Source organism: Sciurus carolinensis, chromosome 10, assembly GCF_902686445.1.
Source record: "Sciurus carolinensis chromosome 10, mSciCar1.2, whole genome shotgun sequence".
In the NCBI taxonomy this organism is placed as follows: Eukaryota; Metazoa; Chordata; class Mammalia; order Rodentia; family Sciuridae; genus Sciurus; species Sciurus carolinensis.
The window spans coordinates 79,461,991-79,479,275 of record NC_062222.1 but is presented as its reverse complement, the minus strand read 5'-3'; the positions used below and the strand labels follow the sequence as shown (position 1 = coordinate 79,479,275).

Sequence of the window (17,285 nt, the reverse complement as noted above, 5' to 3'; positions counted from 1 at the left end):
GAACTGAAACATAGTTTTATTATCACGACTCAAAAATTAACAGTGATAACTCCAAATCAACATTAAATCAAACAAATACCAACAGGTTTATTTACTGTTGTTGAATTATGAGCTGGGTGGCTTTACTTGGAAACACAAACTTCAAAATAAGGTTTGTTTTACCCAGTGCCAATTTTAAGCAAACAGGGGAAAGTAAACATACTAAAGGACAGTAATATGCATCCACTTCAAATATATCTTAATAACAGGTTATTTTATCTTTGGAATTTAAACTATTTCTCAAACCGTTTTCAACTCAGACACTAAGGTAACTTTTATTTCAGAAACAAGTGAATGAACAAAAATACCTAGCTTCCCAAATAAGTTTTAAGAGGTAAATAAAGTTTCAAAATGCATATAATTGGCATGGGCATAAAAGGCAAAATGGATGATAAAACTCATATACGAGCAGCTGAAAAACAAGATTTTTCTATGGTATCACTGTATGTAAAGTATACATAAACCTATTTTAAATTCAGATACATATCTATTACAGTTTGTGTCTGCAAAAATTTTAAACTTCAGATAATCCATAAACAATCTTTGTAATTATCTTTTTGAATGCAAAGACATCTGGTTCACTTTTTAGAACTCAACATGCTATAAATTAAATTTCTCTGAGCATTTCCTAAAAATCCAGTGAAGATCTGAATTTTTCCTATAATCATATGTCTTATAGAAATATATGCTAATCTAACAAGTTGACCAAAGGAGTACATTATTATTAAACAGGTGATAAAACAAGACTTAGGTTACTGCTGTTCGTATAAGACTGTTTCTCTTGGAAACACAAGAACAATAAAATGAAAGCCCGATGAAAAATGCCAAAAAAAAAAAAAAAAATGAAAAATGACTGCAGGAGTCCAAGAATTCCAGGAAAATCAGCCTGTCTGGTGAGCTTACAATTTGAAAGATACATCTAATAATAATTTGGAAGATACAAAAATTCATTCCAAATGCTTATTTTATTCGTTCAATTAACTGAAAATTTAACAAGAGAACATTATAGCTTGCAAGACCTTCCAAAAACCACAACTTTTAAGACAGTCACAACTTGATAAAAATGTCTTTGATTTGACATTAGGAAATAAATTTCCTTCCCTTATTAGACAAGTCACTGTTCTTTCCCAAACTCTGGAAACCACGAAACATTATTCTTGGACTCCAGCTCCCAACATTCGTTTACGACCCCGCAGTTATCTACCTGCACTTGCCAGACTGTTACCAAAATTGAACGGAGTCGCCGAGGTAGTAGAAACACCGAAATTCCCAATATTAAAGTTCACTGCAGGATTAGCAGTTAATCCGAAACCCCCAAAATTAAACCCACTGGCGGTGGAGTTGGCAGTCTCAAGCCCACCAAATCCTGATAGGCGTGTAGGCAAAGAAACAAAGTTGTAAAAGGGGAAAGGGGAAAAAGAAGAAAAAGAAAAGCAAGATAAGGATTAGAAAAACCAGCAAGAGACTTCACAGAAGTGAACAAACCTGACTTCGCTCCAAACAGGTTGAGAAAGCAGAGGAGGTGGGGACAGAGGGAAGCAGCAGGAGCGTGAATTCCCTCCGCTAAGACCACAAGGGGCTGGGGCTTAGGCACCGCCTCCCAGGGGGGGCAGGGACCCAGGGAGCCTCAGGGCAGCTCGGGGCTCCCCAACCTTATTCTCGCCCGAACTACGGTGTATTCCCGCTTGGTCGGAAGGCTGATGTGCAGAGGGGCTGTGGGTATCGGGTAAGAGGAGACCAGAGCAGTCTCCAGCCTCAACGAGTCGGACTCCCCATCGGCGGGAAGAGATCCGCTGGAGGACGGGGCCCTGCGGGGACCCACGAGCAGTGGGCGAGCGCCAAATAGGGCCTCGAGTACCCCGGCGGTCTCCTCAGGAACCGCTTCGGCCCGCCCTGCCGCCGCCCGCCCTCTTCCATTTGCCCCCTAAAGTCTTCGGCGTGGTCGTGAGACCCAGAATCTCCAAGCCCGCATCTCGGCTTGGACCAAAGGGGAATGGACCAAAGGCTTCCCCTGTTCCGAGAAGGTCCGGGGGATAACTCACCCGCGGGTGCCGCGGTGGCTGCAGCGGTGCCCGATGTGCCCGAAGGAGCCCCAAAATTGAAGGCCATGTCGCGGGAGCGGGGAACCAAATGAGAGCAAAACGCTGCTCCCGCGACGCGACGCTCAGTACGCTCCTCTTTTCCGTCCGGCAGAGAAACCACAAGCCGTCCTACCGCGTTCCGCCCCTTTCTGGCCTAGCCGATGAGGCGGGAACAGACCTAGGGCGTAGTGGGTGGAGAGTCAAAAGGAAACGCCCAGGACCCGGTTGCTTCCGGGGGGGTGGGGCGGTGTTTCGTTACTTCACGTGGCGTGGGGCGTCACAACTCAGGTGAATCCTGGGAAGTTCACCTGGGTATACCGTTTGAGAACCCTTAGAAATTGCCATAGCAGAGTTCTTTGGAAAAGTTCCGCAGGGGCTGAAGTTGTTACTGTAGAGATATACGATAGGCAGCTGGGAATATGCACGTGCTAGAGTACAGTTGCTGACCTACTAAAGAGAGGGCCTAGGATTTTGGAAAGGCTCTCTGAGGAAGTGATGTTTGAACCCAGTCCTGAAGGATGAGACGGAGAAGCAGAGGCAGGAAAGAGGACGCATTTCGGAAGAACTGAAAGATAATAGTATAGTGGCAGCACGTTGTGTTTACCATGTGCCAGGCAGCCTGCTTATCATTTTACATTATTTTGATCCTTGACGTCTAATGAGACAGTTGACGATTATTCCCATTTTATGGCACGGGGGAGGTTGTACTCTTAACCCGTGAACAGTAAGGTGAGCACAGAGGAGAGTAGAATGGCCAGTGAGCCTTATAACTGCTGATACCTACACCCTCCATTAGCCCTCAGGATAACTCCCAGAAGATTCTGCTGTTAAGCACTTTTTACAGGTCACAGAAGAGGAACGAGGTTGAGTTGCTAAACAGCTTACCGAAGCTACCCAATATCACCTTGCTGGTAAGTTTTGGAGTCTAGTTTTTAACTCAGGTTCTTGACTCCAGAACCAATTTTTTTTTAACATTATAAAGAGATTTAGACAGCCAGCAAGAATTTGAAAGTAGACAAATGAGACAATATCTCAGTTAATGAGAAAGGAAAAATAATAAAGGTTATGACATGGATTACTTGGGGAGAGTTCCCACATAATCCCAGTAATTATGAACTAGCCAAAATTATAGCATAACTCCACTGGAAAGATGGGAGAAATAGAAAAAAATATGTGTATAAGGAACATGGTAGGAAAGAGCCAGTCTTCATAGATGGGAGTCAATAGGTAATACTAAAACTGAAAAATTTTAAATAAATATACCTTAAAATTTACAAAGCAGATGCCATCTAGAGTCAAGATGCTAAATTAAAAAAACAAAAACAAAACTAAAAGAGGTACCTCTAGGTGTGGTGTTTGTTTTTCTTTTTCTACAACGTACATGTGCTCATGTGCTCCTATGGGTGATTTTAATAAAAATAAAAACAACATAAAAGCCCATGTATCTATCAAAAACTTACAAATGTCCTTTGATTCAGCATTGCTACTTCTAGGCATTTACCTTATAAATGACTTGGCAAAATTACAGAACACAACCTTATTCAATATGGCATTATTTATAATGATAAATGATTGGAAACTGGTTTGGTTAAATCAATTGTTGACACTTACACAAAGGGGTACTATTCAGCCATAGACTTGGAACAAAAAGGAAAGCTCTTTATGCATTAATAAGAAAGCTCTCAAAGATAAATCACACACACATGCGCACACAAAAAACAATTCAGAACACTATAGTATGCTACAATTTGGGTTAAAGGGAGCTAGAAAACATAAATATACATATTTGTTCAGAATATTCCTGGGAGATATACTTTTTAAAAAATTATTGGTTGTATCTGGGATGATGAATTGGGTGACTAGGAGACAGAAGTAAAGGAAGACTTCACTTGCTTTTTAAAAATGTAAAAAGTTTATTTATTCAAAAATTAATAATATTAATATACTCTTGGTCATTATTGCAAGATTCCTACTGAGAGCCATGATATGCAGGTGAGGATACAGAAACAAAGACTGAGGAATGTTTGGTTGATTCAATGTAGAGGGGAGGGAAAGGAGGTGTCTATCAGGAATGCTTGGTTTCTGGCTTGAATAACAGGACAGATTGTGATGCCATTCCCCATTGCGAAAAATGAGCTCCTTTCTTTACTTACTGACTTGAAGACAAGGTGACTGAGGATATCCAGCAGGTGTTTGGATATGTGGGGCTGAGATTGAGCAGAGAGGTTCATGTATAGATTATAATTGAAGGCAGGGAAATAAATGGGATTATCAGGGAGAGAGTATCAAGGGAGGGAGGTTTCAACTGTGCATCAGTTTTAAGAAGAGAGCAGAGAGCTCTCATGGAAGCCTGAGATAGACTGTCCAAGTCCAGATCACTGATCAATTTTTGTAAAATACAGCTTTATTGGAACACTAGCATACCATTTATTCACATTTTATTTACAGCTGCTTTCAGGCTTCAAACAGCAGAATTGACTAGTTAGACATGGCAGAACACGTGGCTAGCAAAACTAAAACTATTTTCTATCTGGTCCTTTGCAGAAAAAGTCACAATCCCAACTTAGACCTCCACAGTGGCCCTCATAGAGCAGTGAGCAGGACTGTCTGAGTATGAGCCAGGCAGTTCATTCTGGGTCACCTGGAGAACAAATTAGCTGGGGCTGGAACAACCCCCTTCTCCTAGGGAAGGAGCACCCAAGCTCAGGTTCCCATGGAACCAATGCCATCTCCCCAGCAAGACTATAACAGGGCATTCCCAGACAACAGTAAATCATTGGCATTCCAAATCCAAACCACGTGTTGCTCAGCAGCTTGTGTGTGTCCCCATTGCCATAACTGCTTCTTCATGCTTGTCCTATCAGAAGGGAGTGAGCAGGGAGACATAGTCTCCTTTCAGAGACCAGTGCTCTGGCCCTCAACTTACTTCTCCATGGGATAGCAGGAGGATGGAGGTTCTGTGCCTTCTTTTTTTCTGACAGTCTTGGCCCTATACATTTTAATTTTCCCCTATAAAACCTATTCCTTAGCCCATACTGTGTGGCTTTATGGAATTCACCAGGAAGAATGGCACTTGACAGCTGAAAACAGAAGATCCATCTTGCCTACCAGTGGGGACCCCAAAGGGACCCACTTGGCACAACAGCCTTCTAACATTTCTCTGCATTCATGTCCACTTTTCTAATTCATTCTTTACCCTGAAGCTAGAATGGGTCTTTCTAAACAAACCTGTTATCTCACCTACTTTCTCTCCACAATCCTAGTTAAAACACTTTAGTAGCTTCCCATTGGTCTTAAAATAAGCCAAAATACAAAAATCTTTACATTGTTTAATGAGACCCAACATGACATGACCTCTCCTTTTTCCACAGCCTCATCTTCCAACACTTTTCCCTTTCTGAATTCCACCCAAACATCTCAGTCACTTGGAGTGAGTATGCTCTTGGGCACATTCTATTCTCTCTATCTGAAATACTTTGCTTTGCCTAACTATAGCTCTTAGTCATGTTCTCAGAGCATCATGAAACTTCGTTGAAATATTACACTTACCCATATGGTCATTTGGTTACTGTTTTTCCTCTAGACCATAAAGTTCATGTCTATTTTTGCTCACCAGTAGCCTACTAGTATAGTACCTGGCATATAGTGGATGCCCAATGAAATTAGTTGAGCACATTTTTAGGTATAATGTAGAAAAGCCCCAGGCCTTGGTGCCACATAGTGTATGATTGTGTTTATATGAAATGTATAGAGAAGGCAAATCTATATAGACAGAAAGTAGATTTAGTGATTATCAGGGACTGGGTATGGGGAATGACTGTAAACTGGCATGAGAGATTTTATTGAAATGTTTTATTGAATTGTTCTAAAATTGTACAACTAAGTAAATTTACTAAAGATCATTCTATTGTATATTTAAAATGGGTGAATTTTATGGTGTGTAAACTATATCTCAAGGTATTTAAAAGTTTAAAAATAGTTGAACAAGTGGAAGAATATAATTTCTGTAAATGGAACTTTCATCTTGTGATAAACACACACACTTCTGGCCTTTATGTTTTATACCATTCACCTTATATCATACTTTCTTAATCATTGTTCCTGGATATGTTTTAATATCTGTTAGTCTTTTAAATATATTTTCTGGATTTTTCTATTCCTTGACTTGAAATATTAGGCTTGGTATGTTACAAAGTTCCATGTGTCTTTATATACCTTTGTTTAAGAAGGTATATAAAGGTTTGTGTCACTCCCCTTGTGACACAAACAAGCTGAAATTGGATTTGGGATTCCTAGAAAAGGCATATGCTGGGGACCATGTGTCCTTGATGTATAGGGACATATGTAACACAGAGCAATGAACTTTATGACTGATTTGGATCTGCTGTGATTTGAGGAATAAGATGTAATTTTGGAGAGGGAAAGGTTTTAAGATAATCTGAATTTTTGGACTAATAATGGGAATAGTAATTCCTAATATAGGGATTATGGAATAATAGTCCAGATGTCCCCAGAAACAGAAGCTTTAGAACCTCTCCAATAGCTTTCAGGTCCTCCTGAGTTTTTCTGGGTGGACTTGTCTGCATTTTACTTGCATGTTCCTGGAGGCAGATTTGAAATAAGGATATTAGTGCATGTAGATGATTTGGGAGGGAGCAGCAGCTAGGGGACAGGAACAGTGAGGCAGAATGAGGAAATGCTAATAAAAAAGCAGCTCTCACTGAGCACAGTCCTGGTTTGGGAGCCATACAGAAAAAGCATGAGCACTGTTCCTCTATGGATTAGAACATCAGTCATTGTGCCTTCTTTAGTTAGAGTGGCCCTTACATTATTAACTCTCCCCATTCCTGTGGGGCTTCCAAAGGCTCTGGAGAAAGCCCTGAGGCTGAAAAGTAGAATATGGGACCTGCTTGGAGTGGGACTCCAGGCTGCCTATAACACTCCTCCACACCTGAGCAGATATCGATGGTGGCCTGAAGGGATGTGATTCAGGGTTGCATCTGTCAAGATTCATTTTTCAAGTGAAACTCCATAGACAACTGCACATCAGATGACATATGATTCCCAGTGAACTTTTATATAAAGTTTTTATTAGTGAAACATTTCATTGCATTAAGGGTAGAAATAAATCATACCAAGAATCACATGAAATAAACCAACGGTATAAGATACATGAAGAACATTCTGACACAAGCAGTATACTCCAGTAATAATGTCCAGAGGGCCAACTATGAGGATCACCTTTGGCAGAATTCATATTTCAAGCAATTTAAAAATTAGTCTCCCTTAAGTAAAAACCCCAATAGGGGTTAGTTGTGTAGTGCTTGTTCCACTTGACCATTGGTGATCTTTCTAGAACATGATGCAATGAAGTCAAATGGGAAAAGTCTGGAGCTAAAAGTGGCAAAGCCCATTTCCTGCCTTGTGTTCAACTCCCAGTTTTCCCTGCCTGTCATGCTGTGATCACAGTAATGTTGACAATCCCAAAGCCTCTGGGGGTCTTTCCAAGATGATGGCTGTGAGGGAATAAGCAAGAGGAATAGTTTCAACCTAAAATCAAATAGGTACATTCATTCTTCTTAACCAACCTATAATTTTGACTGCAGTTTATGGGTTTGCCACAGACTTTTCAGAAGGAAAATATCAAATGTAATTTTAAGTTGTCACTATTAAGAATCATGGCACAAAAACATAATCAATGTATATTTGGTCTCCTTGCCCATATGAGATTTAGTCTAAATGTGTATATCATTTATAGTATTGAAAAATCTTCTCACAGATATTCATATCCTGAGAATAAAACTGAACCAATGAGTATACTGGCCTATCTGTTTCATTAGTGTGGACAAGTAGATACACGAGGAACAAAATATGCCAACTATATAATTAAATATTGATAAATATTTAATGTAGGTATTTGGCATTACTGAAGTTCAAATATATTTGATTTCAATGTTCGCCTTTTGGTGATTTGGGTTAGCTGAAGTTTCTATCTTGATTTATAGAAAAGTTTGAGAGTTTAATGAATTGTCCCTTCAAGAAGGGACACACATTATAGAGGAAAAATTGGGGCATGTAAATTGAAGTGATTTATTACTTCCCTATAGGACTAAGAAACTATGTAAGCGAAATCCATGATTTTTTTTCTTCATTTACTTACACTGAAAATCCAGTTTTAAACAACAACAAAAAAATCCCTTTGAATGATTCAGTTGTTAGGAAGTTCTATAGGCACTTTGCCAGAAAACTGTGTAGGCTTCTCAATTAAAATTGCATGGCAAACTTTGAGTATCAAAGAAAATACCCTTAAATATGCTTGAATCCTGAACACTGTGACCTAATGATGATTCCCAATCTTTTGCCTTTGATTACACAGAAAACCAAGAAGTGTTTGGAAGAGACTTGTCTCTGCTTCTTGTCCCAAGGGCACCTTTCTTTAAAGCACATTTGGTGGAGTACTTCAAATACTAGTCATTCTGTCAGCAAAATGATTGTCGCAGGAAATGTAGGGCATTTTCTCTACTCAGTGAATGACAGTGAGCCAGAAAACACTGGAAGAAACTGAATCTGAGGAAAGAACTTACAAAAACAGTTTCAAGTTACCAAGAAGACTGCTGCAGAAGAAACGTCTTTGTAATCTAGAGACTTCCTGAAATCTATATGTAACTTAGGCAATGGATGAGTAGACTTTTTATAGTTATAATTTTACCCCCCCAAAATCACTCAATAGTATTGTAGTTAATACAGTATCATATTTGGCAGGGATAACTGGGGGTGGGGTGTTCACTGAGTACATTCTCCCAGAAGCATCTTTCCACATCAAGATAATTTTGACCAAAAATAAAGTTAACTATCTACAGATGTATGTCATACCTAGCATTTAGTTCTACTCTACATGAAATATGTGTAATTATCTTCACCAACCTTATTTGTGCATTCTCTTTGTTCACAAAAGTACAACTTAAAAATCTTTAGGAGCTTATCACTATCCACTCATGGGTATCACCCCACCTGATCCCTTCCCTGCTTGATCCCTACACAGTATAAATGTAACCAGAAGACCATGTTATTTTCCTGGAGGAATCTGAACTGAAGACTAACATGAAATGCAATATATAATGTTTTAAAGAGGAAATCAGATGCATTTGAATAATGTACTAGAAGAGGTTACCATTTTACCCTGGGTTCAAAACTCTTATTTACTTCTTTTGGGGAGTGAAATGGAGGAATACAACATAAAGCAGTATATATGTATTTTGAGCACAAAATTTGGTGAATGAAACATACTGAATAAGGTTAAACCAGGTAGTATTAACAAGAGATGCAGAGACATCATATCTACAACTGGTCACAAAATTCTGTAGCTACCTAACAACAAAAAAATGACTGTACAAGAGTTTATTAAATACTTACTAAACATGTGAAAAAACAGTTTTAGAAACCATGTGATTTTATGAAGCATAATGGCCAGCCATGTCAGCCAGCTCTTCACCTCTGGCCAGTATGCTCTCGTCACTTGCCAGTATTGCCTTCTCCCTCCTCCTAACACACGAGGAATCTGTGAGGATGTGGAGTTTCCCCTGTCATGGTCTAGTTCAGGACAGTTCACGTGTTCCTTCACCAAGCTCAGGTGATGGTTAAATTCAGTTAGGTTCGTATGAGAGGTGCTCTTTCATCTGCTGTTCCCTGAGACACAGAAGAGAGACAGCAGGGAAGTTAGGTATTCACGTCAGAAACTGCCCCATATATGACAAGTTGGGGTTGGGGTGGTAGGTGGAGGAAGGTGGAGGGAGGAGAGCCTAATGGTGTGATTAAGTGTATCCTGGGCCAACACAGAGAAGGATGCTGCTCTGGTATGGGGTGAAAGTGGTCAGAAAAGGCCTACCGGAGAAGGTTAGGTCTGAAGTTTAAAGGACCTTTGAAGAAGCAGGCCAAGAGAAGAAAGGTAGTGAGATACATCCGGAGATTCCACTCCCACCAAGAAAGCCCCATTCTGTCTCCCTGCCTTACTCAACACACCCTTCTTTGACACACATGCCTTGCTTACCATTTGGTCCATCAGTGATGTAACCAGAAAATCACTGTGCTCCCAGTCAGAAAGTTCCAGATTCCATCCAATGAGCCAGCTAATGGCCCTTCGATGAAGCATAGTTGAGGAATCCTCCAGAAAGTTAATCAAGTAAGGGAGAAAGAAGTTCCTTCAGCCAGTACTCACCTCCTCCATGGATCCCTGTCCTCGACAAGCCAGCCAGATGAAGACCAAACCAAAGAATACGCCCAGTGCCAAGATGATGTAGGGTATGTTGGTGACAATCAAAGTAGTGTTAATCACAGACTTTAGTCGACTTGCAGTCTCTTTATCAATGAGAACACTCTGGGGAGCAAGAACATGATTGTCCCTTGATGACTAAGTATCAGGGGTGTAATGGTTTTCTTTCAAATCACCCAACAAAATTTGGTTATATCCTTTTTTTAGTAAGTCACATACTGAAAATCGATTTATATATTAGAGTAACCAGAGAGGGAACTTATTCATGAATATCTTTTGTCCTGAAGACATATATTACTCTTAGATTGGAAAGGAGGGAAAAAGAATTCAGAAATGCTGAGATAACATATTTTGTATCAGATAATTCCTGCAAAATTTAGCTCAGCATTACCTCCTTCCAGAAGTTATCTCTGACCATCTCAGACCTCACAAAAGACCTATTCTCCAGGCTTCCTCCTCACCCTCTGGAATCTCCATTTGTTGTTTCTGCATTCCCCATCATAACTGTGGTTTACCTGTTTATCTCCCTGTGACTGTAGGGTCAGTGAATGCAAGATATCTCAGTCACCTCTGCACTGAGTATAGCACCCAGCACACAGAAGGTGACCAGTTAATCCTGGTTGACTACATGAATGAATGAAACACTCCAAAAATGGTGCACGGAAAGTGTTATTTCTGTCTTGGTTCATCTATAGTAATCAGGGCCAGATGTCTCAACACAAAGCGTTCAGGTAAGTTGTAGGGCTAACCAGAATTCAGAGTGTTTTCAGCATGCAGTGCAGAGGTATTCTCATCTAGTGTCATGGATGAGCTGTATAAAGACCTTAATCTCATAAAAACTATGGGCAACAATTCTGGCTTAATTTGCACTGGAGTGAGTCAGAAGATGGAATTCTATGGCAGTTCTTTCAAAAACTGGCCAAGGTCCCTCAGGGTCAGAGTTTCCTCATTGGAAAAAAGATGTTGGGGCAGCAACTTCCAAGGTCATTTCCAGGTCTAACATTTCATTTTTCTAGGGAAGAGAAAAATCAAACTCTTAGCAAGAGCAAAAGCAAAAGGTCTTACTCAATGTTCTGGATTCAATTTGGTCTTTAACAATAAGGCAAAGCAAAAGCTAGGGGTGGAGAGCACTTCAAACATGCCACTCTTCTGAACTCAAGCTGGCAGGAAATGGTCTATCTGCATTGTCAAAAGTTCTGTGTTTGTGTCCCTCCCCACAAACCATGACAATGACAATCCTGGAGCAATCCCAACCAGATCCTCTAAATTGGCAAATAACTGCCTGAATTTTTCCTATGAAAAAATAAAGCTTGTCTTAGAACCATAATCAGAGTTCATAAAAATGACCACCAACATAATGCTAAATGAAGAAATAAAAGATGTAAACCTGCCTCTCTGGTATGATTTCAATAATATCAACTCATAATATCAAAACTAGAAAAATACTTGGACATCTGAAGATGTCAACTGTCCTCCTCTCTGAGAGAAAGACTTATCAGTGATTTACTTTATGCATACTTTTTTTTTTTTTGGTCATTTCCCAACAGTTCTATAAAGGGCACACGTTTTACTAAATATAAAACATTAGACTTTGTTTATTTGTCCCTGGAAAAAAATTTTAGAAAACATTGAGAAAAAAAAATACATTAAGTGGGCTTTAGATTTTATGAATAGTGATTTTAAAAATTCCTTTTCTTGCTAATTTTACTAAATTTTCTACAAATAAGTATTTTGAAGGAATGGAGAAAAATAATAAAATGCAACTTAAAATGCAACCATTAATAATGGAAGTTTACCAATCAATAATTTATTTAAGGAGGAAAAATGTGTTTTTCCTTTCAACACTAGATGAAAGGGGAAATGAAGACATGTATCTGATGTGTGACTTAGAACACAGTTTATCACAGGGTCTTACACTGACAGGGTTTCAAAGAAGGGGACAAAAAAGGCTTAAGAAGACATATATGAGCTCTGGCTATTCTGTTTCAGCAGAGCCTGACAAAGCCTCATTTCGCTTTTGCCATTTTGTTTCTCACATAACCAGTTCCAGAAGGGAGTTTTACCCAACTAATGTTCTTGAGAAGGAAAAATTCTGTCATTTCTCCAAAACTCCCAGACACAGACATTGCCACACAAACATTTAAGAGAAACTTTCTTAGGACAGTTTTAAAAGTTATCTTTCCCCCTACATGGTGGCACATGTCCATAATCCAGGTGCTCCAGAAGCTGAGGCAAGAGGATCACAAGTTCAAGACCAGCCTGGGCAATTTAGCGAGCCTCTCTCTCAAAATACAATAAAAAGGGCTGGGGTGTAGCTCAGTGGTAGAGCACTTGCCTAGCATGTGCTACTCCCAGAAGCCCCCTACACACACAAGTATCTTTCCCCACTTTTTCATATCCTAAATTATACATAGCAACAATAGAAGACATCATAATAGAAGTTTTCCAACCTTGGACAGTTAAAACATACCCGTGACTCCCTCCCTCTCAGAACTTACCTCATTGAGATACATCACTGGGAAAACCATGGTTCTAATGTCTCCTGTTTCACTACAAAGACAAATGATGACATTATTTTATAGTTTTCCTCATCACCATAGCACACTCACCTGGAGAACATGTTTATATGAAAATTTCAGTACACATTTTGCATTAAATTACCTGGAATTTATAGCAGACTTCTTAGTTATCTTTACAAACATATCAATCAGAAGTTAGATTCCAGTGTGTCAGCCTAGCAACTCCAAGGGCTGTACTTACTTTACATAGCATTTTATCAAAACACAAACCATTGAAAGTAAACTCATCAAAATGATCATTCTTCTCCCTAGAATCATCATAAAAAGACTACACCAGACAGAACAATGCCACTATTCCTCAGAAAGTTTTGTAAGCAGGTCACTTAAGTACTAGCTTTGAAACAAAAGTCAGCTGAATGTTTTCCATGTGCCAGCTTTGTGCTGGGTATTTTGAGGACATTATTTTATTCAATTTTTGATGGCAGTAATATGCAGAAGGCACTAAAACTATTCCAGACTTACAGGTGAGAAAATTACAGCTCAGAGAAGATAAGTAATTTGCTGAGAATTGCCATGAGTGAATGGTGGAAACAGGATTGTATTCTATTTTGACTAAGGTTCCAGATTTTAGCTACAAAATTATATTGCCTCTGAAATACATACACAAATGACAACATGTAGGGGTTTTTCTTTTTTTTCCTTTTCTTTTTTTTTTTTTTTTGTTTTTTTTTTTTGTTTTTGTTGTTTGGTTTTGTTTTTGAGACAGAGTCTCACTATGTTGCCCACGTTGGTCTTGAACTTATGGGCTCAAACAATCTTTCTAATCTTCTTGCTTTAGCCTTCCAAGTAACTGGGACTATAGGCACACTCCACCATGCCTGACTGATAAAACACATTCTTGCAAACCCTGTTTGCTTCTTAGAAAGAACCATGAAGTGGAATTAAATCTGGTGAATTCAATGGGGGAAACAAATCACGATTGACAGATGGTAGACAGATAAATAAAATATGTATAGTTTTGCATCCTGATTTTCCTTCAACATTATATCATAAGCATTTTCTCACATCTAAAAAAACGTCCCATTGAAAGTTTGGAAAGGAGGTTATATTTAAGAATTCAAATTTAGGAGTGGTTTAAAGATGGACTATGGGAGGAAAAAGGCTGGACTCAAGAAACAATTTTAACTGTCCAAATGAGACCTTGTGGCTAGCCCCAGATGGAGCAGAAAGAGGAGAGGGATAGCAACCAGAGTCACCGTGTATGAGGGGAAAGGCTCAATGGAGTGGGTAAAAGCAGGCTGTATGCACAAGTCTTACTAGCTCTGTGAGCTGCTGTAAGTTTCTTAAATTCTCTGTGCCTTGGTTTCCTCATCTGTAAAATGAGGATAATACAAAGTTGTAAACTAAGTGAAGTGCTTAGAACAGCTACAGAAAGTATTTGGTTAAATAAAACAAGTAAATTCCAAGACCAAGGCACCCATGACCCATGCTGATCATGCCCACACCCTGAAGGATGGGGTGAGCAGTTAGAAGCCACCCCACCAGAAAGTCAAGATAGTAAAACTGGTCTCTTGCCTCTGTAGAAAGAAAAACTTACATATAGTCATCCATTTTTTTGACATAAATGTTAATTTGGAACCTCTTGGCTGCTCTTAGGATAATTCCAGTCAACTGCAAATCAGAAGTGAGAAGAAAACATTAGGATTTATTACACTACAAACACAATATTTTCAAGTATCATTTCTGTGAGGTTCTAATAAATGGGTGGCCATCACCATGTTTAACAGGTAGAGTGATACAAGGGAAAACTGAACAAATATTGATTGTGTCAGGTAGACTGATGCTTTCATATGGATGTGCATCCTTGGGAATTCTATAAATTTTGATTCAGTAGGTCAGGAGTAGGGCCTGAGACTGGGCATTTCTAACAAGCTCCCAGGATACTGCCAGTTTACATGGCAAAACCTGTGAGGATCCCAGCAGGAAGGAGAGCCCACAAATCTGAAGTGCTGGACATCCAGGGCAGTTGTCCAGAGCTAAGAAGAGGATGGTGGTCCCTGCCTGAGAATGGCATCCAAGTCTAGGCCTACATCACAGAGCTCAGGAAGAGTGGTTATATCAGTTGTCTTCCCCAAGGCAGCTCCATCTTTGCACTAAGCTTATAGAACTGTGTCCATCCCTTGGCAACAAGCACTGCTCTCGGTTCGGCTGATGGGAACTGACTGATGACTGAGGGAGAAGGAAGAAAATCACACTGATCTTATTCAACGAAGGGTAAGATCACTGGTTGTCAGATACAGATGTGATGAGTGTAGTTAAGAGTGAAATGCCCATGAAATGTGGTACTAAAAGAATATTCTTTTATTATTCCATGATGTTCAAAGTTCCAAGATGAAGTTATGTGACCTGATGTAGCTTCTACAGTGAGAGACTCTCACATTGTGAAATGATACTCCTATCATTTCAACATGATCCTCTATGAATACAGGACCAAAGTGTATAAATATATCTGATATTTTAAAAATTAATAATATTGTATAATAAACTCTCAAAAGTACCATAGAAAGAAGTTTACCAAAAGTGACTGAAGCTAATATACATATTTAAATTTTAGCCAAAATATTCCTGGCAGTGAGCAAACAGAGAGATTTCTTCAACCTTACTGATCTGTGCCCCAAAGGGAAAAACATATATATATGCTTAGGTCCAAGGCTGACAATGGAAGGACTGACCAGGTAACACAGCTCCAATCCCAGGGGTTTCCAATAGCTGAATTTTCACTGTTGCTTCCTTCCTTCCTCCCTCCCTCCCTTCCTTCTTTAAGTAAGTTTGCAGATATTTCTGCATATTAGAGTCATAGACTCAACCCTCTGATGACAAGGCTGTGAGACCATGCCTCGACTTGCATTGATCTACTTTTTCTCCATTTGAATACACATATGTAAAAAAGACAGTGTATTTCTTAAGATGCTCAGGACTAAATGAATACTGCATATACAGAATAAAAAAAATATACTCTTTTACCAGGAAGAAGTGTGTACTCACAGGATTAATGTCCACAAATGTTTCATGATCTTCCTTATTTGGATGCATACCATCTATGGCAGAAATAAACCTCTCATCTGCCTGGTAAAAGTGTGGAAAAGACATAATAATGGGTGCACCTGCATTTTAATGGAAACAAATGAATGAAGGTGTTTTTAAAATTTTAAAATATAAAATGTATACAAAGTTCCAGAAGGCAAAGTTAGTTCCTAAAGAAAAAAGAAAAACCATACCTAAATAAACTTGAGGACAGTGGTCAAGCTAAAACACCTTTCTATACCTTCTAACTCAAGACTTATATTTCATTTTCTGCCAGCTCATGTACCCCACATTATTTTATTGCACATTATATATACTGCAGTCCTTGCTAAATTATTTATTCTTCAGCAAATATTTACTGAACTTATGAAGTGCAAATGCTTTATGTATATTAAGTAATGTTCCCAGCAGTCCTATGAAATTAGAACTACTATCCTCATTTTGCATTTGTAGAAGCTGAGGTTTACAGAAGTTACAAAATTTGTCCAGGGATATGTAGCTCTCAGGTTAGGGAGGCGGAATTCTAATTGAATGAGGACATCTCACATCAAAGCAATCATTTCAATTGCAATTCTTTGGGCTAGAGGGTGTGGCTCAGTGAAAGAGTGCTTTCCTAATATGTATGAGGTTCTGTGGTGGGTTTGTGCCCACCACAAAGAGGAAAAATAAATTCTCTACCAGTGAATGGAAATATATTTTTTCCTTGTTTCTGCTTTTTTTTTTTTTTTCTTCTTCATACCAGGGATTGAACCCAGGGGCACTTAACTACTGAGCCATATCCCCAGCCATTTTTATATTTTATTTAGAGACAGGGTCTCACTGAGTTGCTAAGGGCCCTGCTAAGTTGCTGAGGCTGGCTTTGAACTCATAGTCCTCCTGCCTCAGCCTCCCAAGCTGCTGGGATTATAGGCATGCACCCCCAAGCCTGGTTGTTTCTACTTTTATTTATTTATTTTTTATTGTTTACCAAAGATGAATCTTGTTCTCCTGGATATGTTGATGCAAGAATTTTTAAAGAGTTTGCCTGGTATAAGAATCCAAGGGCTGGGGAGATAGCTCAGTTGGTAGAGTGCACGCCTGGCAAGCACAAGGCCCTGAGTTCAATCTCCAGCACCAAAAAAAAAAAAAAGAATCCAACTATTATGTATAATTATAATGTACCAATTTAAAAATTACAAAAAGGAGAGTTTGTCTGGTTGAACTGTATGGCTATCTGCTAACAAGATCAAGGTCTGCCCACATGAAGACTGAACAGGGAAATAAGTTATTAAGGAAATCTACGCCAGATATGGA

At 39.2% G+C, this 17,285-nt stretch overlaps 2 protein-coding genes across 3 annotated transcripts in view; both read right to left on the bottom strand.

Annotated features, from left to right (window-relative positions):
* The window catches only part of Nup54 (nucleoporin 54), a 29,867-nt gene extending 27,616 nt beyond the window's left edge, over positions 1–2,251 (bottom strand). Inside the window, exons 1-2 of one of the 2 annotated variants that reach the window (XM_047566359.1) lie at positions 2,082–2,251; positions 1,244–1,405 (exon numbers count right to left, since the gene is read on the bottom strand). In XM_047566359.1, coding sequence (XP_047422315.1) covers positions 1,244–1,405; positions 2,082–2,148 — 229 coding nt within the window. In that variant the 5' untranslated portion in view covers positions 2,149–2,251. The remainder of the gene's footprint in view (positions 1–1,243; positions 1,406–2,081) is intronic. The other variant, XM_047566360.1, reaches the window with a different exon arrangement.
* Positions 2,252–7,188: 4,937 nt separating this feature from the next.
* The window catches only part of Scarb2 (scavenger receptor class B member 2), a 61,204-nt gene continuing 51,107 nt past the window's right edge, over positions 7,189–17,285 (bottom strand). The window contains exons 8-12 of the mRNA XM_047566153.1: positions 15,954–16,072; positions 14,506–14,579; positions 12,888–12,939; positions 10,336–10,494; positions 7,189–9,806 (exon numbers count right to left, since the gene is read on the bottom strand). Of these exons, the coding sequence (XP_047422109.1) occupies positions 9,768–9,806; positions 10,336–10,494; positions 12,888–12,939; positions 14,506–14,579; positions 15,954–16,072 (443 nt within the window). The 3' untranslated portion in view covers positions 7,189–9,767. The remainder of the gene's footprint in view (positions 9,807–10,335; positions 10,495–12,887; positions 12,940–14,505; positions 14,580–15,953; positions 16,073–17,285) is intronic.